Source organism: Nicotiana tabacum, chromosome 4, assembly GCF_000715075.1.
Source record: "Nicotiana tabacum cultivar K326 chromosome 4, ASM71507v2, whole genome shotgun sequence".
NCBI classification, from domain to species: Eukaryota; Viridiplantae; Streptophyta; class Magnoliopsida; order Solanales; family Solanaceae; genus Nicotiana; species Nicotiana tabacum.
The window spans coordinates 34,270,374-34,294,517 of NC_134083.1; the positions used below are offsets into that span (position 1 = coordinate 34,270,374).

Below are 24,144 nucleotides of genomic sequence, written 5' to 3' on the forward strand. Positions count from 1 at the left end.
TGCTACATTCTTCATTTATACTAGCAATAATTTAAGTTCATAATGGGAGAGTACATAAAAATGTTCATTAGAATCATGGCAAACAAAAGAATCATTACGAATAAATACGAATGTCTAGTCTTGACAAAAGACAAGAAACAAAGAGTTACTGTCTTTAATGAAGTGGTTTGATGGTAAATCTTAAATGCTTCATCCTGTTTTATTTAATCTAAGTAGTAAAGACATCGTTGATTGTGGGGTTTGAACACTGCAAATGAGGGTTCAGATGTTGCGCCGCTATGATATTTAACGCATTATTGAAAAGCTTTGAAATTACTATTTGGAACAAAAGAGCCTATTGATTAGGGTCATTTAACAGGGATAGAACTGTCATTTTAGAAAAGTTACAGGTGTCATTGGAAACTAGCTGTTTTTCAGGTTGGAGTCTAGGAAAAACGAGGTCTCTGTCCCCCTATTACGTTTCTCAGGTATTGATTTCCTCGTTCACATCTGTTCCTTAGTTCCACGCCCTCTGACTCCGATAGCCATCGCCGCCGTAAGTAACCACCGTCGCCGCCGCGTCCCAACGCGTTGTCGTTGCTAATCTCTGACAAAGTATAATTTTTCCAGCTCAAACACCGTTGACTTGCTAATTCCCCTTTGCTTGCTGAAGAAAGAGGAAATAGGAAACTGCATTTTAGGTGTTTTTTCCACGCCTATCAAAACCTTAATTCGATCAGTGCCTTCAGGTTGGTTTTTCTTGTTTTTTTTCATACGCATTGTTAAGTTACTCCGGACCTCTGCATTGAAAAGTTTTTATGCGGTAATTTTGATACGGTAAATTTTGATATGATTAACTCGGACATTTTCGATTTTGCTAATAGAACCTGCAAAATTGTGGGTCCCTATGAGTTGAATCGAGAGACATTCTGGTTTTTGCTAATGTTGTTGAATCTTTTTTTTTTGGGTGATTGATCAAAGTGATTTTTAGTTACTTGCTACGTAATTGCTATCTTACTCTCGTATGTCGTTCTTGTTTCTTGTACCAATAGAGAGACATTGCATCAGAATAAGATGAGGTTCAAAGGGGTTTTAGTGGGGTTTTGAGAAATTCTTTGTGCTGCATTAGGTTGTTATAGAAGTACATTTTCTGAGTGCATGATATATTTGCCCCTTTTGAATTTCTTCAACATAACATCTAGCAGTAAACATTTGATGTATGGTGGTAGTACACTTGAATTGAGTTTTATTATCCTGGGGTTGTACATGTGGATATCTATGCCCAGTAATGAATGTCTTTGTTTGATCCCTGGTGATCTCTAACCTATAATAACGTCCTGAAGGACCTAGACTATTATGAAATAGTTTTGTGAAGCTTTTAACATCTTGAACTCTTTATTCTCTGATGTCGGATATTATGAACTTGCTGCTAATCTTTCTGCCTGCTGTTTGCTTATCAAAACTTTTTCGCCAGTAGGTTTTATTGTTTGATGAAGGAGTTCTGAAACAAATCTTTATAATACACAGGGATTCCGTACTAAGGTCTTTATTCTTAGACAAGCTGGAGCAGAATAGTCGTTTTTGAGATCGCGACTCATTATAATCTTGTTTCTGAGAGGAAATATATTGGGCTAATACTTGGGTGGAGGGAATTGGAGGGATGCAAATTTTTAGAGACATCAATAGATGTCTGTTATATTACGGCGCTTTCGATGGATGATAGCTGGTCTAAATAAAGGAACACCAGGAACCCCTAAGAGGTTGCACAGTGCTGATGTGCGGCCTGTGCCTCTTTTACCACTGTCACAGCAGCAACAATTGCAACTGCTCAAGTCCTATTACGAGTCAAAGTCTGAGCACAGAAAGCCTAAACAACCAATGTTGGAGGCTGTGCATGAGATTTCCATCTACATTCACCGGTTTCACAATCTTGATTTGTTCCAGCAAGGGTATGTGGATATCATGTTCAATAGTTCTTTATCTTACTCCTTTGGTAATTTGACTATTGTTCTTCTGATGCCTTACAATTTTTGCCAAATATGTAGATGGTACCAGATTAAAATTACAATGAGATGGGAAGATGGTGACTATGGGTTATTAGGAACTCCATCTAGAGTCATCCAGTATGAAGGTAAATTCTAGCATATGACAAAATGGCCAAAGTATACAGCAGGCTACTATAAGCAGGAGACTTGCACCTATTGCAGTCAGTTACAGTGGGATATAGAATTGAGAAAAATTTCAGTCTTTGAGGAAAAACTGGAGAAATCAATATGCTGAAATGCTTAATTTCTATGAGTCTGAGACTGATGTGGTAGTTTTATTGGCAAAGATAACTTTCTGATGTTATGTGCATTTGATTGTAATTTTCTTGCTTCCTTGCTGAGAATTTGTAATTTTACAAGTAGAGAGCAGTTTTGGTCATTACACATTATTTCAGCGGATATAATATGAAAAGAAAAACTAATTAATAGGAAGGTAGATGTCATAGATTCTCTAGTGCACTGGTTTTTCATAATTGAATATGCTATAATTTTTTCGATAACGGTGGTTCTGGGCCAGCTTGCACGAACCTTGACTATTTCATCGGGTACCTACTACCTCACACCAGCAAAGGTACCGCGTAACTCTGCCCACATGGCTTAGACAGATAGGAAGAAATCACCATGTGTTTTTTGTCTTTGCTGGGATTTGAACCCTGGTATCCAAGGCTTGCACTCACTTCATTGACCACTAAAATTGATCATAAATTGAATATGCTATATTGCAGTTCACCAAAATTAGATGAATTTTGCAGTTCACCAAAATTAGATGAATTTTGCAGTTCACCAAGATAATATACACAAGTCCTTTCTCCTTTTTGGAACCCTGTTCCCCTTTCAGTAGTTCATGACATTGATATCCGTCTTGGTTATGATTTATCTATCCTTTTTAATTTCATAAAAAATGATTTATTCTTTTTAAGCATGTGCGCCTCGGGTGCCAAAGGCATGAAAGGAATACTTGCTCTATCTTTAGAAAGTATGCTTACACTTGTGGTTAGTCTAACCTTTGGCCCTTTACAAGGTTCTACTTTCTAGAGACAACAATTAGTGAATGCTGTTAAATTACTCTCCTAGATCTAGTTTCTCTTTCTTGGACTCTTATATATGTTTCTCGGTTCTATTGGCATTGATATTTATTCTGAAAATTTGATGGCTACTATTATTTTCACACTGCAATTAAGTATCCTAGAATCTGCGCAACCTTAAGCCAATCACTGCACTGCTTAATCAGTTCCTGTTGTCTGGACTAGTACGAATTTCTCTTCAGTTTTGACCAGGGTTAGTGGCCAGAATGTGACCTTTGGCGGTATCTCATGTATATGCTCATGGTTGATTGATAGTTTGAAAAAATTCACCACTGTTTTTGCACTTGTCTTTTTTAATTCATTTCCTCTTGCTGTTTTTTCCAGAAACACGTAAAGTAAATACTTAATGGACCTAATTTTGTCTTCAACTTCTTTGGGAACTAGGTTTGCTAATATCTTAAGCAGAAAGGAAACAGTCAGATGAGCTCTCTGAAAAGAGATCTTAATTTGAAAAGGGACGAATATGAGTTAGAATAAACTAGGTTATGTTATCCTTCCTTTTTTGTCTTTCTTTTCCCCCTTTCTTTTTGATGGGTAATAAACTAGGTTTCTGTTTTGACTGGGTAGGGCCTTTTAATGTAATTGAGGATAGTTTGTCCTCATTTATAGTTAATTCTTGGGTTAAAAAGAGGAAAGCAAGAAAAGTATATGTTCGCAAATGCCTCTGCATGGGCACACACATAGAAAGCATACCATTGATATAGCTTTGCAGTATGGGTGAACTTGGGTTTGATGAGTAATACCTTTCTTTGGGTTGCAGCCCCTGATTTGGGTTCCGAAGATGTATATGGAGTATGGAGAATTGATGATACAGATCATAGTTTCTCCACACAGCCTTTCCGTATCAAGTATGCAAGGCAGGATATTCTTCTCTCCATGATGGTCTCATTCAACTTATCTCTGAGCAAACATGAGGTGATTTCTCTTGGCCTTAGCCCCCTTACATAATTTCTCCCCTCCCCCTTCTCCCCCACGTGCACACATCAAAGGTATATTGATGTGGGCTTTGTTCTTGTGCCCAATAGTGAAGCAACAAGGTGAGTTGGTTCAATTGAAGTATGTGTACACATTGTTCAAACATTTTGGGCATATAGGTTCTCCAGAGATCCATTATATCTTTCGTATTCTTTAATAATCTTATCAACTAATATGTGCTTTGAAACTAGCAGGGTCCACCGGCATCTGCTGTTATTCTGAAATTTGAGCTTTTCTATGCTCCTATATTGGAGAACGGGTTAGTTGTTCTTTTTGAATTGTGTTTTTCTGCAGATGCATCAAGAAAATTATTGACAAACAATTATTAATTCTAGTATTCTCTAATAAAAATAAAATGTGAATATACTTTGAGTTCCTGTGAAGTACTTGTATAATTTTCTCTGCAGGATTAGTCTGCAGTCTTCCTTGGATGCTTGTCCTGCTGCAGTCCATGAATTTCGTCTTCCATCCAAAGCTCTTCTAGGGTTGCACTCTTATTGTCCTGTACATTTTGATGCTTTTCATGCAGTACTAGTCGATGTGAGCGTCCACATCAGCCTTTTAAAAGGTGGTGTTTACACCTCCTCACAGAAGGTACCAAGGTTTGTCAAAGATTCCAATCCTTTACTGTTAAAATGAGGATGTAAATGAGCTTATATCCGTTTCATGTGGTTGCTATTTATTTGTGTGCCACATTTTATTTTTAGAAGATGGTAGATAACTAAATTTTACCGGACCTTTTCAGCGAGTCTCGTGTGGACGAAGATAGCAATACTGAAGATTATGATCAGGCTAAACAAGTACGTGCTCTTCCTGACTTTCGATTTTTGAGCTCAGACTCCTACACCTGGCTTTTATAATGGATTATGTATAACTTTTAAGGAAAGGCCGACATACCAATTTATAGGTGAAAATGTGAAGGAGGAATGGAGGATGCTATTTAATAGACTTCCTTGGTTTTGTGATCATGGATCATTTAAGCGTCAAGGATCATTATTTATTAGTTTTTTCAAGCACATGACATTCTCGTGCTTACGCTTCAATTGTTCTGCTTTACATTTGGATTTTATTAATAATTCACCATGATAGTCAGATGGAAGATATTCACTGGTTCCTTGAATTCTCTGTTGTTTCTGCTGCTTGCTTTTCAATGAATTTTAGTAAGTAAACACAGCCTTAGTGATGGCACATTCGGCCTATTAATATGTTTCAAGATAAAATCGAACTATAGGAACTTGATGATGCAGAGAACTCTGTAGGGAAAAGAATTAGTCGAGAGAATTTCACATATAAATTAAGTTTAGCATCTTAGTTAAATTCGAAGGTAGTACGAGTTTTTGACATCACGTAAGAGTCTTTCTGCTGCACATTGCTAAAGAACTCGATAACAGCATAAGATTCTTTCAGCTGCACTTACTAAGAACTTTGAAAGAGATTGCAAGGATTAATTTGGAGAGTTTTTTCCCAAGAGATTCTGTGAGGTTAACTGGTTTTAGTCAGGGAGCTGAACTGTTAGGGCATGTAAGGCTGATATCATTCAGGAACTTAGAGAGCTTTGTTAGTTTAGTGCAAATATTTTAGCTAGCAAATAAATACATATGTGTTTAAGGCTATGATGTTGCTATGTTTACCTTAAAAAATTCCATTCATTCTGGATTTCCTACATAGCTGGAGAAGAGATGGTCTGAATAGGAAGACACACAAGCTATGGAACACTATTCATTTAGTGGACAATTTGGAATGAAAGAAACAATAGAATTTTTGAAGGCAAACATAGTAACATACATAGCCTTAAACACAAATGTATTTCTGTGATAGCTTTTTGGTGTAACATGGCCTTTGTAAATGATGAAGTTTCCATGTTAGATATGATCGGGGCTTTGCAAACTTTGAAATTTCTTAACTGCTGTTATACCATTTATAAAATATCATTAGCTATCAGGAAAAAAATTAAATATATATATATATATATATATATATATATATATATATATATATATATATATATATATGTTCAAAATGTGTTTCGGGGAGTTTGGATTAGAAAATTGTTCCGCTTTGTTTGTGGAAAAGAAATGTGTGGATTTTACTTTGAAAAAACTCCTCCAGTGACGGTCCAATAATTGCATTATTTTCTAAGTTTTGGTCTCATATTAATTATATAGATCAGATGTTAGACTTCATTAGTTCCCTGCTAAGCAGGGATGCTTTTGCTCAGTTGTACGTAACTTTTGTAATTCAGTACTCACTTGGTGCTGTCAAGTAATTAAAATTATCTTACCTTTCTCTCAAAATAAAATAAAAAAGGCTGATTTGTTTGTTTCCTAAGACAAAGAGGACGAATCCGTGACAGAATCACAAATCTTTTTTCGGGCATGTGTGACATATAAGATTCATTGGCCTTATAATATTTATTATGTGGTTTTCCAGCATTTCTTATCATATTCTTGGAACAGGAAATGCTTGTTAAAGCCTTTTCAGGTGCACGTGATATACTTTTCGAGGAGCTACAAAAAATTAGCAAGGCTATAAATCAATCTATTGATTTTACTGATTTTACTTCCAAGTTCGATGATGAACAAGGATCCAAATTTCCTCCAAGTGCAGACACAGACTTGATGAATGGTAAGGCTTCAGGAGAAGTGCCAAGCAAGATATCGAATGGCTTCAAGGTCTTATCCTGTTATCCTCATACTGCAGCAATTTATTCTGATTATGCTTACGTTAATATTGAACTTGGTGCGTCTTAATATTTAATTTCTCACTTTGACTGTCCTTACTATGAAGATTCAGTTGTACATATGTTTTAATAACTTTCCTTTTCACAAAAGTGCATTTATCTTTTGCGGATGTTCCTACGTAATAAGTAGATATTAACTTAGGACTGAGGGAGGACTGCCTTCTATACCTTGCTAATTCTTACTCTTTATGTTCTTAAGCAGAAACTAAACGATGGGGTTTTCCAGTCTCAATCTAAGGATGACTTAAGCCAGTTGTATCATTCCCTTGGCAACCAAGTACTTTACTTATGGAGTTTGTTTATGAGGTTCCACAGGTTTGTTTCCATTTACATTTACCTTGTACTCAGTGAGCTTATATTATATAGCCCCTCAGTCTTTGCGGATAAGTAATATTTAGTGAACTGAGAGAGAGACAAAAACCTCATTTTATGCCTTAGATACCAGTTAATGCATCATGCACCTCAATTTGTCTATCATGGACGAGATCACACTTAAAAAGTTTTTTATATCTAGGGTTCATCATCTATTGTTAGTGCTGTTTCTTGAGATCTTAAACTGGTTCTTTACTTCCCTTTAGGACTCATAAGACGTTGATTATGGACTTTCTGCGTGAGCAATGGGCTATTGATAGAAGATCTGAATGGTCAATATGGATGGTTCATTCTAAAGTTGAGATGCCTCACCAATACATAAGTAGTGACATTGATAGTTCTTCTTACCATGGTTCCAGTGGGAGAGCACCTGTTATGCGGAAGACAACTGAGGACGTAAGCATATCAATTCTTCTGATTTTCTATAATCGTTATCGTTTCTTCTCCTTGTTTTCCCTCAAATGCTATATATAGTGCAAAGAAGTCTGAGTTGTTAAGGATAAGAATATTCTATACTTTTCAATGTAGTATTTAACTTGAACTGTAATTGTGCTTTATGCAGCCTGCACAGATTGCAGCTATGCGAGCCGAGCTTCATAGAAGAAGTATTGCACAAATGAGGGTTAGTACAATCTAATATATTATGCTGGGTATGGTTCTCTTCACTGTGATGGGTTGATGGTTTAGCATTGGTTCATTGCAGATCAACAGTCGATCTATTCAAGACATGCATATATTTGGAGACCCATCGCGCATCCCAATTGTAATTGTAGAGCGTGTTGTTAATGCACCTTTGCGGTCAACAAGTGGAAATTCATACTTCAACCACCGGGAGCCAAAAAATGCAAAGAGCTTACTAGCTGATACAAATTCTAAAGGCACCAAAAAGATTCCTGGCGGAAGCCCTTGTCAAAATGGCCGTGTTTTGAAGATTGTGGTTTTTGTCCATGGATTCCAGGCATGTTAATCATCCTGAGCATTGAATATATTAATAATTATTGTTTGTTTTCTGCATGCGTCCATGTGATTCTCTTTCTATTGAAGGTTCTCTGTCAGAATGCACCTCTAGTTCCTGGTCTGAAAACATGGCATGCTTGGTTTTTCAACATCGTTTTTTTCATTCAGCACTATGTTTTTGATGAATTTTCATTCAACTCTATGTTACAATTCGATCATAGTATTGTTCATCAATTGCATTTTTGAAATAAGAAAAATGACGGTTGTTGAAATAACTCATTTAAGTTTGGAAGAAGCATCTGCAAACAAACTATTGAAGTGAATAAGAGCACCCTATTCCTTGTCAACCTGAAAATAGTTGTCTTTTGGAAATCCTGATGTTTATGCTCGAACCAAATGCCTGTAATTTAAATTGGATGGCTGATGTTCTTGAAATCTTCTTGTAACTAGATTCTCTCCTCATGAATGGCAATGCAAGAGGAAGGGTTGGCATGCTGAATAAACTCTACCAGATATACAAAGCATTCTGAGACTAAATCTTTATCTTTACTGTGCCATTTTTATGATACATGGATGAGGGACTTCAGGGTTTGCTAGGATCACATAAATGTATCTCATTTTGGTTTGACTGCAACTATGATCTGATAGGCTGCTTTTTCATTAACTATTTTGTCGATAATCCTTTCTAACTCTAAGAGACCATTTATTGCAGGGACATCATTTAGACTTGCGCCTTGTTCGGAACCAGTGGCTTTTAATAGATCCCAAGATAGAATTTCTTATGTCAGAAGTTAATGAAGAAAAAACGGCTGGAGACTTTAGAGAAATGGGCTTAAGGTTGGCACAAGAAGTAACTTCTTTCATAAAAAAAAAGATGGACAAAGCCTCAAGATCTGGAAATTTAAAGAGTATTAAGCTAAGCTTCGTTGGACATTCCATTGGGAACATCATATTAAGAACTGCTTTAACAGGTTAGTTCCCTGTAATCTCAGCAGTGTTCTTCAACTATCGCTCACCATTTCTTAGGTTTTGCGCTTCTTTTGCAGAGAGCATCATGGAACCATATCTCAGATTCCTTCACACATATGTTTCTGTATCTGGTCCACATCTAGGTTACCTGTACAGTTCAAATTCTTTGTTCAATTCTGGGTTGTGGCTCTTGAAGAAGCTCAAGGGCACACCGTGTATACATCAGCTGACATTCACAGATGATCCTGATCTCCGGAACACTTTCTTATACAAACTTTGCAAGGTACTACATGGTACAGTAGTAACTTATCAACAACAAAATAAAACAAACTATATGGTGTAATAGTACTAATTTTGGGTGAGGGTATTGGTGCAGCGGTCAAATTTACTGCTTCACCAATTCATTCCTTTTCTTTTGTTGGAACTCATGGCTAGGTTACGGATGGGAAGTAGATCAAGCACTCTTAGTCATGAATTTCAGATGGAATATCTGCTATCCTTTATTTTCATGACATGCTTGAGTGCAGTTGTGTTTTTTTATTCAATCAATTAACTCTCCTCCATCCCAAAGTTATTTTTGTTATTGGTTCTTGTAAATTCAGTACCTCGAAAAAAGATTTCAAATATTTCTGTCGGGCCTAATTTAATCTTGTTAATCTGTAAGAAAAGGCAGCGGTAGCTGTGTCTATTGACAAAGTACTGACACTCTTATTTGTGTCTTTTCCAGCAAAAAACCTTGGAGAATTTCAGTAATATTATTTTGTTTTCTTCACCTCAGGTATTTAATCATCTTCTTTTTCTGGCTTATGTTTTCTACTTTCTGGCGATGGTTCCTTCTGATTATAGTAAATAAACTCAATATGAATTTTTTGATCTTGAGCATTTTATACTTGTGGACCAGAATATGATAGAACTGAAATTGGGTGTACTCATCTTGAGACAATTTGGTTTGAGAGATGACCTCTCTGTTTCCTTTTATTCGTAGATGATTTCTCTGTATCTTTTCTTCATTGTGAGAATTGATGTCCTTTACCAAAAAATTGTGAGAACTGATGTTCAGCAAGTCTGTCTGGGATGTTCAACTTGTTAAATGAATAGAAATGTGGCCCGCCCCCGACCATTACCCCCAAAAGAAGGAAAAAAGAAGAATATAAATCAGATGGTACACAAGTTAATGAAGGTATTTGATTTGCATCATATGAAGTGTCTGCAAAAGGAAAGGAATTATGCCAAGAAAGTTTTTAGCCAGATGTTGAACAATGGTTTTTAGGCTCAAAAGTAAGAGAAGTTGAAATGCATGTCGGCTATGATCAGTAGTAGAAACTTTCTAAAAGTCACTTGTCCGAGTCTTTTAAGCAACATATATAGTAAACTTAATTTTCTGTGTAAAATATTAGCCATTGGTTACTAGAGATAGAAAGTACCAATGATATTTTCTACAGATTCCATGGCCTTTATATTCGTAAGGCATTCTAGACTAAGTTTAACAAGCTTTCCTTCTGGTATTATATCCTAAATAAATTATATCACTAATTTTAATTGCTTGAACCAATAGTAAAGCACATGTTGCTCGTATGGCAGATTTTATGCAGAGAATAATTTTCTGAAGTATCATAATGCGCATTCGTTCTTTCTATAATATTAACCTGCAACTTTAAACACACAGCACAAAATCAATTGATTGGAGCATAAAGACCTTGAAGGGCATAAAACTATTAAATATTTGGGTGTATACATACTCAAATAGCTTCCGGAACTGCTTTATTTTATTTCGCTTTTTCGTATAGTGTGGATCAAGAATTGCTTGTAATTTGATTGGTAACCGAGTTTCAGTTGCCACCGCATACCTCACTGGCTCACTCCCCTCTCCACCGCATACCTCACTGGCTCACTCCCCTCTCCACCTCTGTATGGAAGCACCTCAACACCTTGACCCTCTCCACCTGCCTCATCATGGTGTCCACCTCCCATTCCAATTAGAGTTTGTGACTTCCATAAAGATAATATCTGTGTGGAAAAGGAAAATCACCCTTCTATGCTGTTTATCGTTACTTCTCAGATAGCTTTCTTTTCCAACACTTCTATGTCGGACGATCCGGAATGGATTGGTTAAATATTCCATTAGGGAGCCTGGTCTTGACTCTTCTATGTGGTATTATGGAAACTGCTTTTTCAATGATATCGAAGCATTTTTGCCTCATGGAGTGGTTTATGATATCAGGAATAGTGGTATATTCACATCTCATCAGGAGGACAGGCTAGTTGCAGTTTTAAACACCAATCTCGTTACTGCAACATTTTTCTTACCTAACTCTCACTGTTTCAACTGTACACCTTGTTTTAGTTAGGCTACCACTATGTATTCTGTTTTCACTGAGACTTGTACATTCTCATTCATTAGGAAAATGTTTTAAGTAACATGTATAGTTGTCATTTGTGCCATTATACGTAAAAAAATAAATAAATAAAACTAATTGAGAAAAGTAATGTCAAGTGAAAAGCAGTTTGGTGATTCTAAGAATTTTATGATCAGGTGTCCAGTTGGTCAATAGAACTGCTCAAATGAACTGTCTCAAAAGGGACATGCTGTTCTTTGAGATTATTATTATTATCTTTGCTGTCGTCCAGGTCTTTTTTCCCCCTTCAATCTCATTCCATGATTGCTGATTCTGTCTTTTCAGGATGGTTATGTTCCATACCATTCTGCAAGAATCGAAATGTGCCAAGCATCTTCAGGGGACAACTCTAAAAAGGGAAAAGTATTCCTGGAGATGCTGAATAATTGCTTGGACCAGATACGTGCTCCGTCATCCGAGCATCGAGTGTTCATGAGGTGTGACGTAAACTTTGACACAACATTGCAAGGAAGAAACTTGAATACTATAATTGGAAGGGCTGCTCATATAGAGTTCTTGGAGTCGGACACTTTTGCTAAGTTCATAATGTGGTCATTTCCGGAGTTGTTTACATGACTCTTTGCACGAGGTCACTTGTTTCATCACAACTGGACTCCATATCGTGGAGCCTGCCTACAGTGTTGAGCGAACCTCAATTTTTGTGTATAAGTGGCTATAGTTCTTGGATGTCAGGGCCCCGGTGCACTCCGTGACTATGTAGCTCCAGGAATATGCCTGCTGTGTTAAGTCATTTGCTGCAAGCTGATTTTGGTGAAGTTGCTCAGCCTAGATGTGTTATAACTCTATGGTCGAGCTACAATGACTGGAGTACCATATACTTGATAGCAAATGACGGAGAGGGTAACAACTAATATGCCCTTTGGTGGAGATGGTAACGTTGTCGGACTATGAACTCCTAGTCTGAATATGTTGTGCAATAGTAGAAATCAGGTTTAACGAAGACCAACATTAGTCGAGTTAGACAAGTTATTTTTAGTGTTATCGATGTTCCAGTAGAAATTATATTCTTATCGGGCACTCATGTAATAGAGAAGTGGAGTTACAGTGTACACATGGTGATAGCTGATTATGGCTTATTCTGGGGGTCTTTTCTTTTGTTTTGCAATTTGGGGTTGGGGTTGATCATTCGTTTGTTTTGGTTCTTTGTCTGAACTTCGAGGATAACTGACTAAGCCGTGCCCTAAGGGGTCATTCTCCAAACAGGACGGTCGTAGCCTTTAGGTTGTTTAAGTAGGTTGGGTGACAGATCGACCATAGGACTACTCCAGGATATTAATGAAGGCAACAAAACTCCGACACAGGTTTGACTGGACCGGTGTACATAGATAGCATTCGCTGGCCTTTCAAATCTTATTGATGCTTTACACACTCGTAATCATAGTTTGGACCAAACCGTTCAAGGTAACTGCCGACTTCCTAAAAACCGTTCAAGGTAACTGCCGACTTCCTAAAAACCGTTCAAGTGACAACACAAAGTAAAGTAAAAGAAAAAAGAACCCAAATATGAGAAATAATTCAAAAGAAGAAAAGTGCAAAATGCACACGGGGCTGAAACCTTCTCAAGGAAAATACTAGTAATAAATTTTCAGTTATTTTACGCCATTATTATCCACAGCCACCATTATCCACGTGTCCTTCAACTACTTCTTCTTCTCCTCCTTGAAACCCCAGCTTAAACCTTAGCTCATTCTCTGCCATTCTCCGAGCTCAGCTCCACCGTGCTCCGCCACTTCACCGCTCGCTCTCCATCTTCCGGCGTCGGTTAACTTCTTGATTATTAGACGGCGACACATGTTAGATTGACCAAAATGTCCCTATCGTACAACTCTTTCTCCCCAGTCCTCACTCCAGTCCCTCCCTCTCATCGTTTCCTATTCCCGGCCAAAATCCCAAACTACGGCAAGCTCTCCCCCGTCCACCGCCGCCTTCTTCTAACAGTCGCTGTCAGAGCCAAGCCGAAAGAGCTCATCTTAGGCAACCCAACGGTCACTGTTGAGAAAGGCAAGTACAGTTACGATGTCGAAACACTAATAAACAAGCTCTCGAGCCTCCCACCACGTGGAAGCATCGCCCGGTGCTTGGATACTTTCAAAAACAAGCTCTCTCTCACTGACTTCTCCCACGTGTTCAAGGAATTCGCGGCGCGTGGCGATTGGCAGCGGTCCCTGCGACTCTTTAAGTACATGCAGCGCCAAATATGGTGCAAGCCCAATGAGCACATTTACACTCTCATGATTGGAATATTAGGCCGTGAAAGCCTTCTTGATAAAGCCTTCGAGATATTCGACGAAATGCCAAGTCATAGTGTGGCACGAACGGTATTCTCTTACACTGCTATTATTAATGCTTGTGGCCGTAATGGACAATACGAAACTTCTCTTCAACTACTTGAAAAAATGAAGCAAGAAAAGATAATTCCTAGTATTTTGACTTATAACACAGTTATTAACTCTTGTGCTCGAGGTGGACATGAATGGGAAGGGTTATTGAGTCTATTTGCCGAGATGCGACATGAGGGTATTCAACCGGATTTAGTTACCTACAATACTTTGCTAAGTGCTTGTTCAAGTAGAGGGTTAGGAGATGAGGCAGAGATGGTTTTTAGGACGATGAACGAGGCTGGGGTTTTGCCTGATGTAACTACTTACAGTTATTTGGTGGATACTTTTGGCAAACTGGGGAAGTTGGAACAGGTGTCAGAATTACTCATGGAAATGGAGGCTGGGGGTACCTCGCCGGAGGTCACCTCCTATAATGTCTTATTGGAGGCTTATGCGCATTCGGGATCTATGAAAGAGGCTATGGATGTGTTTAGGCAAATGCAGACAGCTGGATGTGTGGCTAATGCAGAAACTTATAGTGTTCTGTTGAATTTATATGGCAAAAATGGGAGGTATGATCAGGTTAGGGACCTTTTCCTTGAGATGAAAATGAGTAATACGGAGCCTGATGCGGATACATACAATATTCTCATCCAGGTCTTTGGTGAAGGTGGTTATTTTAAGGAGGTGGTGACATTGTTCCATGACATGGTTGAGGAGAAGGTAGAACCAAATATGGAGACTTATGAAGGGTTGATATATGCCTGTGGAAAGGGAGGCCTTCACAATGATGCGAAGAGGATCCTGCTGCATATGAATGGACAAGGTTTGGTGCCTAGTTCTAAAGTGTATACTGGCGTAATTGAAGCTTATGGACAGGCTGCGCTGTATGAGGAGGCAGTTGTCGCCTTTAATACTATGAATGAGGTAGGAAGCAGACCGATGGTGGAGACTTTCAATTCTCTGATCCATGCATTTGCTAAAGGGGGACTTTACAAAGAATCTGAAGCAATATGGTTTAGAATGGGTGAGGTTGGAGTTCCACGGAACAGGGATTCTTTCAACGGGATGATTGAAGGGTATAGACAAGGAGGTCAGTTCGAAGAAGCTATAAAAGCCTATGTTGAGATGGAAAAGGCAAGATGTGATCCAGATGAGCGGACGCTTGAGGCAGTTTTGAGTGTTTACTGCTTTGCAGGCCTAGTTGACGAAAGTGAGGAGCAGTTTCAGGAAATTAAATCATTGGGCATTCAGCCTAGCATCATTTGCTGCTGTATGATGTTGGCAATTTACGCAAAAAGTGAGAGGTTAGAATTTAATTTCCTATCAACCGATTCCTCAAATTTTAAAACTTGATATGGTTCTATTAATCTAACATTGGTGCCTCAGAAATGGTTCTTTAGACCCATTTTTATGCTGTCTTTCTACTTGCTGGGATATAGCTTCTTATAAGACTGTGCTTCTAAAGGTACTAAGTGGAAATACAATTATTTGAATTTTCAATTTCTACCATTCGCTTACTCGAAAAATGCACAGTGAAGTTAAACTGTTTGACTAGTTGTGTGCATCGTCTGATCTAGTCTATTACATTTTGAACTTCTTTTCCATATATTTCATATAGTTTCTTCTTCTACCTTATTCTTTAACTTTTTCATACTGCTTCAGGATTTGTGCATTTGTACTTCCTTGTGTTGCTCATTATTTGCAGAAACTTCTGTTATTGGCAAGATTTAGGCATTGGGGTGTAAGTGGAGCTTAGCCTATGTCCGAAAGCTTCTAGCATAGATTATGCCATGAAAATTGAGCTGGTCCTAGTCTAATATAGTAGTTGATGCTTGGATGCTCTTAGAGCTCGTGGATGAATTACCAATCATAAAAAAAAAAAAAAGAGTTGGTGGATGAATTCCTGTAAATTTTTGCATCACTGGAGTAACAGAGAAGACCTTTCTCCTTTTCTTTTGCTTCCAATATTCTTATATGTTTTATTTCTTGAAATTCTTTTACTAGGTGGAATATGGCCCGTGAATTGTTGAACGACGTGATGACAAATAAGACTTCTGATATGCACCAAGTTATTGGACAAATGATTCATGGAGATTTTGATGATGAGAATAATTGGCAGATGGTTGAGTATGTCTTTGACAAACTCAACTCAGAAGGCTGTGGTTTGAGCATGAGGTTCTACAACACTCTTATAGAAGCACTTTGGTGGTTAGGCCAGAAAGAAAGGGCTGCAAGAGTGCTCAATGAAGCAACAAAAAGGGGGCTATTCTCTGAACTGTTTCGAAGAAACAAACTTGTGTGGTCTGTGGATGTTCATAGGTACTCGTTTTCTTAGGGATATGGTGTTACTATGTTTAAATTAAATTCCCCTCCCCTTCAACCTGCTCCAACTCTGTAAATAGTGCTAGCATAATTGTTCCTTGGTAGGAAATATTGAAAATGGGTGTATATTACAATAGTTATGTGGTGTTTCTCTAATTATTTTCTATTGTTTTAGGATGTGGCCTGGTGGTGCATGCACTGCAATTTCAGTTTGGCTCAACGATATGGAAGAGTTGTTCCATAAAGGCGAAGAGCTTCCTCAATTGGCTTCTGTTGTTGTAGTGTAAGTGCTTTTGCTTCGTGCTTTTTGTCAGTGATCATCTCCTTTATGTGATGCTTTCTTCCTATTTACTTTCTGTGGGGTTGGAGGGCATGGGTGTAGATTGATCAAGCAATGTAATTGCTGGAACCTACTTTTTGGGCGTGTACTCCTTTTAGTTTCGCCAGTTATTTGCTTCTTACTATAAAGCTAAAGGGAAAGAAGAGCAATGACCATCACCTAGCAGCATGAACACATGCTTATCCCAAAACAAGTCTATTACCAGACAGGTAGGATATTTGACCCAGTCATTTGTCTAGGATTTGTGCAAGATATCCTTTAAGTATCAATGGAGTTGCCTATATCATGTGGCTAATCACCCTTTTTGTCTTCATGCTTCTCGTATGCCTGGTGTTTTTCTTTTTCTTTTTTTTTTTGATAAGTATGATTGGTGTACTTTTACGCCAGAATACCAAATCACTTATATCTTACACTAATATAACTTTCTCTTGAAGAAATGCTAGCCAGCATCTAAAGGGCACTTGAAGAAGGCTAAGAATTAGGAACTAGGGGAATTTTAATGAAATTTGGGGAAAAGATAACAAAAAACCTGACTAATAAAGGAATACCATAAGTTGACCATTTTCATAGAAGTACTGGATTAAGTTGAAAATTTAAGTTTTAGAATGAGGAAAGGTTGCTAATAGGCAATCTGTTAGCATGCTTTCCTTGATCTAACTTTTGAATAACCCAATCTTTTTATGTAAGTACTGGGCTGAAGTAATAATTCGACCCTTGAAAATTTATGAAACTGAAGTGTAAATGCTGCTTTTGAAATTCAAAATGCATGTGTATAAATACTTTTTTTATATATAAGTAATTCATGCACCGATATACTTTTTTAGGTTGTGGAAGCTGAATTAGGAGGTTTCCTCCGTAATTTTGCTAATTGGTTCGATCAATGCTGGGTTACTTCTGTGTTAGCTACTCCTTGGATCAAGATCAGAATTGAAAGCTATATATAAATTGTTTAAAAACTTGAAAAATTGAAACTGAACTATGAAATATAACACCAACTATATGGTCATGTACTGGTTCATTGGGGTATCTGGCACTACCACACTTCAGTTTGTGTCTCCTTTTTTCATTGTCGGACTTTGGTCAGAGAAAAGGAGACTAAACGTGTCAATTGATCCCAACTAATAATTTGAGGGCCATAATATTTCTTGGAAATATTAAAAGGAAAAAGTCTAATGACTTGTCAAAAGGAAAAAAGTTCTTTAGGATGATATTACTCATTGAGATATTACATGGCTTCTCTCTTGATAATTATCGTGTTTAATGGTTATGTTAACCATACATGATATTTTTGAATTTTAAAAGTTTTATACTTGTAGTACTTTTACGTAGTTTCTTATTATGTATATATTGTATTTACTGAAGTAACTTCATCATCATTTGGTTAGGATCAACTAAACCAACCTCATATCATGTATTCCTTTCAACATCACACTACTAATTTTTTTTGTTTAGAAGCCAATGTCCAAACTTACATTTTTTGACCCTCATACTATGACTCATTCTTTTTAGGAGAGAGGAAAGATAAATATCTCCTAATATATCATGTCTCCATAATTTTCGAAGTGTTTGTATCTTCGTGTCTAACTTGTTTCTCGTCTGACAGTGGTATCTACGTCAGATAGGAATAGTTAACTGTATTGTTAATTTATTTGGTTGTCTTTTTCATTTTTTCCCCTTCTTTCAATTAAGTTTATATGATTGCTTTCTCTGAATCAGACGAGGTCAGACAGAGAAGAGTTCAATAACTAGGGATTTCCCGGTTGCTAAGGCTGCATATTCTTTTCTAAAGGATACTGTTTCGTCATCATTTTGTTTCCCTGGGTGGAATAAGGGGCGGATAGTCTGTCAAAAGACTCAGCTCAAACGTACTTTTTCAAGTGCCGAACCAAAAAAATCCTCGGGAGGTGACAGACTAATTCCTTTAAGTAACTCTCCCATTTCCCTTTTGGGAACACAGACATCCGTGAGTGATGCAAAAAGATCAGAAAGTGCGAATGCTGATAGCAAGAGAAGCACGAAATCAGATTCACAACTTATGGCGAGCAGTGTCTAAGCGGATGATTGAGATATTTTGCAGAATCTGCTTGACTAGTTTATCGAGCTTGCATGGGCCTTTTGACCTATGAAACGAAGAACACAAAATTACCTGGCCCATGCTCTAATTTTGATCTATCTTATAGAAATGCTTTGGCATCACATCATTCGGTCTCAAACTGTCAAACAAGTGCAATGCCCTTGTGACACTGCATAGTGAATGCCAAAAGTTCATGGTGTTTTCAAAATTCTGGCACCCCGCTTGCGGGACGGGTAACTGAAGAATTGGAAAGCGTTTCCTATCACGGCTTGCTCATGCATACATGTATATTGAGAGTGTTTCATTGCTAAAATCAAAATGATTGATTCTTTTGGGAGCTGGCTCCAATTCATGTTGCTAATAGTAGATATAACGTGTGTCCGTTAATTTTGTTTGAGTTGGCACGGTCAATAACTTTGTCAAAGCGAGTGATACGTTATCTCAGTTAGGCATTAGCATTCTTCCTTTCAGAGGTAGCCTTATATGCTCGCATTTATCAGTAAAATACTAGTGAATGCAATGTGCAAGTAACTAACTTTTGAACCACTTTTGCCACTAAAATGCAATTGTTTGTTTGAACAATACAACCTGTTGCCTGTTGGGCTGTTGGCAATGAATGAATTTAGAACGAGAGATATTATCTGGTCAACAAACTAAAACTTCATTAGTTATTGCTACTTGTAGAGAGTTATAGTGGCAGACAAGCCTTATAAAAAGATAAAGATAAAAGGACATTCAATCTTTAATAAAATAACTTAACAATTGCGCCGTAGATTACCTTATTGAGATACGGTACATACTTTAGGATATTTTACCCACTTTTACAGGGTCTGGATTATAGCTTTTCACACAACACGCATGGTATAGACCTGGTGGTGGGCTTTTGGGCTATCCACTTCTGAAAAGTGAAAAGGTTAACTTTTCATCCAGTTTTCGAAAGCTCTAAAGAGAACCTTATAAGACGAACATGTGGAGATTAAATCGGCTTTATTCTTCGAGCTTGGTTAAACCAATCTGATTAATTTATGCAAAAGAAAAGAAAAGTACAGTTGATTACAACAAGCACCTATAAAGTTATCACTTTAATTTCAGTTCTCAACAATTGATTAAACTCAGTTTCTTTCAAATGCATGGCTCTCCTTTTGACATGTTTTGCACAAGTTGCGTGAGTTAACTATTAAGGCTAGTAGAATAACTAAGTAGGTTTATTCAATTGATAACATCCACCCAAAATGGTCCAAATTAACTCCAAAGGAAAAACAAGGTGCTGACAAACAAAAAAGTACGGTGAGAAAGCCATGCTTTGTGAGTGCAGCACTTAATTTCTTCTTTACCTAATTTAGAGAGGATGGAGGGCACTGAAGGTTCCCCTAGCCATCACCTTTTACTTTCCAAAAATATTATCGCTCCCGTATCGAATCATTCAAAAATATACTGTTTATAGAGGATCCAACACAAACACTACGACATTTTTGGAGAGTTCGAACTGCCGATACTTTCTTTTGGCATTTGCTCCAAAACAGAAAAAGACGCATATTTGTATTGTCAAAAAGTTTGAAAGTTTAATTTGTTTTGAAAAGTCTGATTTGTATGAAGTTTGGTTTGAAGATGAAATGTGTTTGGACATCAGTTTTCAAAACATATTTCACTTTTTTTTTTGAAAAAACATGAAACATGTTTTATACCCACAAGTTCTAAAAACTATCACAAATATCCAACAGTACCTTCATCAATAAAATTTATTATATTATCGCAAACCATAATCCTGAACATAAATAAATTTGGTACAAAATTATTATTTTTATAATGAACTACATAATAGACTATCAGATAACAAAAAAGACAAAACAACATTATTACAAAATAATAAATGGTGATCTCTTTTATAAAATATAAAAGTTTGAGATAATTTTAAAAGAATATAATAGTAGTAATAATTTGGGCCAAAACCAGCTCTTTTTGGAATTTGGGTTTTGGGTTTAGGGAATTTACCAAAATATGAATAAAATTTATGAACAAATATGTATTTGCCAAAACAAACCCAATTATATTTTGGCCGAAAGCATAAACCAGACTTCACTCGTGGAAATGTAACTTACTAAAATAATCTAACAAAGACCAAAAAGAGATAGAGGGAACGAAAATTGTTCAGCTTTCATATTCACTGTTCAAAAGTCTTAATTAGTCACCTACTGCAGGATTTGTGATCTTAGCAAGAATTAAAATGCATTTTTAGGCAATTTGATTAAAATTATCTTTGAGCCTATGCAAGTTGGACTTCTAAAATTAGATCAAATAATACAATAATTAATAAAGTTATTATTGATAAAAGTAAAGTATTAGGGCGAGGTTGCTTATGATACAAGAGTGTATACGTTACAAAATTATTTTTATTTTTAAAAAATAATTGACGAATTTATATTTTGTGTAATGGGTATCGTATGAGATTACACGCAATTAAAAGAGAAGACATAAAACCTCGTAAAAGAGAAAAGATACGTGTCGCAATATTAAAATAAAAATTTCAGTTGGAGAGTTCCTCCTTTTTCTACACTTTTGATATCACTTAGTGGGCGTTTGGACATAAGAATTGTAAAATTTTGGAAGAAAATAATTTTTTTTTTTTAAGTGAAAATGATATTTGATAATTAATGTTGTGTTTGAATATGAATAAAATTTTGGATGGTTGTTGAATTTTTGTAAGTAATATGAATAAATATTTTGAAAAATAGTTTTTTGGAATTTTTTAAATTTTCGAAAAATAGAAAAATTCATCTTTTTTAATAATAAAAGTTAGTGGGAATTCTGAAATCACTCACTTAAATGGAATCATACATTTAGAAGTATACTTTTTCGTGAAATTTTATAGGACTATGATATTTTTTTCTACTTTGAAGTATCAACAACAATAACAATTCAGTAAAATTTCACATGTGCGGAGTTTGGGGAGGATAGTGTGTACGTATATCTTACACCTACTCCGATGGAGTAAAGATGTTATTTCCGATAGGCCATCGCCTCAAGAAAACGAAAAAGAGAAAAAGAGACAACATATCAGTACCATCAACAAATAGAAATAATAACAGTATCATAAGAAACAAAAAATAGATGAAACGCAATAACAATAACCAGTAAAGAAGCCTCGGTGCTATGAAAAATAGAAAAATAGTGTGAACACAACATTAACCGCTGGCAGTCTAAGACAAACGCTATCAGACTAGTCCCACACCCGGTACGAAGTAGAAAAATGCTCAACTATTTTCTAACCTACTACCCTAATGCTCGACCCCCACATCTTCATATCAGGGCCATATCCTCGGATAAAAACAAATATATGACAGTATTTCACTCCTACCCATTTTTTTATAACATAGCTTTAACAACTTTTAATAATATACAACGAGCCTTAGTGCCATTTTCTCTTCAATAAGCTAAAGTCATCATTGGGTTTAGAGAATAGTTCCAATGACTAAAATACGCGATAATAATCCAGGAAATCACGCACTGTTGTCTGTTGCCTCCTTACTTGCTTTTACCTCTCTTTACGTTTTTTTGAGAAATTTCCGAGAGAATTAGATTACAAGAACAAAGTCGTCGAATTTACCTCTTTGAATATATTCATAAGAAATTATGTACAAGTGCTCAATTCATGAAAAACACGATCAATTCTAAAATATGTTCATTGCTTATTTTTCTCAATTTATTTCGCTTGAAAGTTTTCCTTATAATCTGTTTAAAATATTCATAAAATGTTTTCCACAATCTTTCATTTTGAATTATCTGGTTCGCCATTGAATGATATTTCTTTTTCTTCTTATTCATTTTATGAAATAAAATCATAAAACGAATAAAAAATAGTCTCTTAGTCCAATATTTTTATTGACTAGTAAAATAGTAGTAGTAATAGTACTGATTAACATCGAGATCACAAAAGTCCAAAGTACGGATTTTAAAGATGAAATAATGGGTGATAATTGATTAATTAGTTATTGAAGTGGTCCCTAATATATTGTAGTGCGTAATTTTTTATTTAAAGATTATTAGTTGAAGATAATGTTTGTTTCATGAAGACAAAAGCATCATGAGCGGATCGCGAGTTTATGGTTAATTAAAAACTTGATTATCATAGAAAACATATGACAACTTGATTATAGTTAAATAATTTACCTCGTTAATGATAATTTAAACCTCGTATTCTTGATTCTTGTTTGTTTGATTGTGACCTTTAGAGCTCTTAAAAGATTTATTAAATAAAAAAATTATAGTACATGATAATTTTTATGTCTGCAAAAAACGAAATTAGAAAATTTTGACGATCTATGCACGTTAACAGCGCATGTTTCCATAAAACCGAAATTAGTGAGATGATTAATACGAAATATAATCAGCAGAAAAGAAAATATAAAGGAGTAGTTGCCTGTGTTGATTAGATCTTTGCAAAAGTACCCTGTACATCTTCGTAATAAAGCATGGTCGATAGGGGAGCGCTTTCCTTCTAATGAGTTTATGGGTTAATCCAGACCTCAAAGTGCAGCTATTAATAAGTTCGAAATCTCAACTACTTTTTTTTAAAAATCTTTTTGTCATATCGAAATTAAATCACACTTGATTTCTTATATTAACAATAAAAGTCTAACAAAAATATATAATCTAAACCGAAATTTTAAACATTTATTATGTTCTTGTGGAGAATATGCTGTTATATTACACGCGTTTAATCCATCAACATTCTTGAATTGCTAGTTCAGTTGTTTCAATTGTCTCATTCTTTCAAAAAGAATTTCACAGTTGACTTCCAACAAATTAAATAGGGGAAAATATGCTACTTACCATTTTACGTTTCATACCATTTTACGTTTCATTCACCTCAAAATACTTTTTCTAAAAAGAAAAGACGATTCTGTTAGTAATGTGTATTCCAAAATATATTCAAAAATATAAACAAAGTAAAATCAGAAATGTAGAAGAATAGAAATTAATTCGCACAATATTTTCTTAAGGAACTTAATCCCCTCCTGGTACCCGAGGTTTAAGATTATTTCCTCTCAGGATATAACAGATTACCCTCACTGGTGTAGCGGTACTTCAAACCCCAGTGACCAACGAACTCAAAGATGAGTAGCAAACCACACTTGCTGCTTTCTTCCTGTTAAAAACAATACATAAGGAAGAAGGAGAAATAAGAATTTTCGTAAGAAAAATCTGTGAGAAATATCAATGTTTTTATAGCCAAAAAGTTGGGTAATACCGAAGAGTTGCAACTCTTTATGTAAAGGTTGCAACTCAAAAGAAGATTTAAAATGCCAACCATTTTCACAAACCGCCAAATTTAAATTCGAACGGGAAATTCAAAACGGAAGAAAAACAATTTACCGTTACAAAAAGGTTATTTTGGATTAAAATAATATTATATTAATATTAATATTAAAAAATAAATTTGATCTAAAAAATTAATCAATCAACGAGATCATCTGATCAAATCCAAATCCAAAAAAAGAAACACACACACATACACACTTATACGGGGTGATGAACGTCCTCTTTT

The 24,144-nt window shown here is 36.1% G+C and overlaps 2 protein-coding genes across 3 annotated transcripts; both read left to right on the top strand.

The window, feature by feature from the left end:
• The first annotated feature begins 427 nt into the window (after positions 1 to 427).
• LOC107803027 (uncharacterized) lies at positions 428 to 12,612 on the top strand. Its single transcript, XM_016626621.2, has 16 exons — positions 428 to 728; positions 1,507 to 1,928; positions 2,025 to 2,110; positions 3,870 to 4,024; positions 4,279 to 4,343; positions 4,492 to 4,686; positions 4,830 to 4,884; positions 6,541 to 6,756; positions 7,027 to 7,139; positions 7,403 to 7,592; positions 7,759 to 7,818; positions 7,900 to 8,154; positions 8,866 to 9,124; positions 9,200 to 9,405; positions 9,850 to 9,900; positions 11,804 to 12,612. Exons 2-16 carry the CDS (start codon positions 1,666 to 1,668, stop codon positions 12,092 to 12,094), a joined length of 2,460 nt encoding a protein of 819 aa, XP_016482107.2. The 5' UTR covers positions 428 to 728; positions 1,507 to 1,665; the 3' UTR covers positions 12,095 to 12,612.
• Positions 12,613 to 13,011: 399 nt separating this feature from the next.
• LOC107803026 (pentatricopeptide repeat-containing protein At1g74850, chloroplastic) lies at positions 13,012 to 19,010 on the top strand. Of its 2 annotated transcripts, none has more exons than XM_016626619.2 (4): positions 13,012 to 15,167; positions 15,868 to 16,182; positions 16,361 to 16,468; positions 18,242 to 19,010. In XM_016626619.2, the coding sequence occupies exons 1-4, from the start codon at positions 13,348 to 13,350 to the stop codon at positions 18,576 to 18,578; spliced, it is 2,580 nt and encodes an 859-aa protein (XP_016482105.2). In that variant the 5' UTR covers positions 13,012 to 13,347; the 3' UTR covers positions 18,579 to 19,010. The 2 variants fall into 2 exon arrangements, 1 of the variants encoding a protein (XP_016482105.2); XR_012708608.1 differs by having other exon boundaries at positions 13,022 to 15,167; positions 15,868 to 16,205; positions 16,323 to 16,468.
• The last annotated feature ends 5,134 nt before the right edge of the window (positions 19,011 to 24,144 follow it).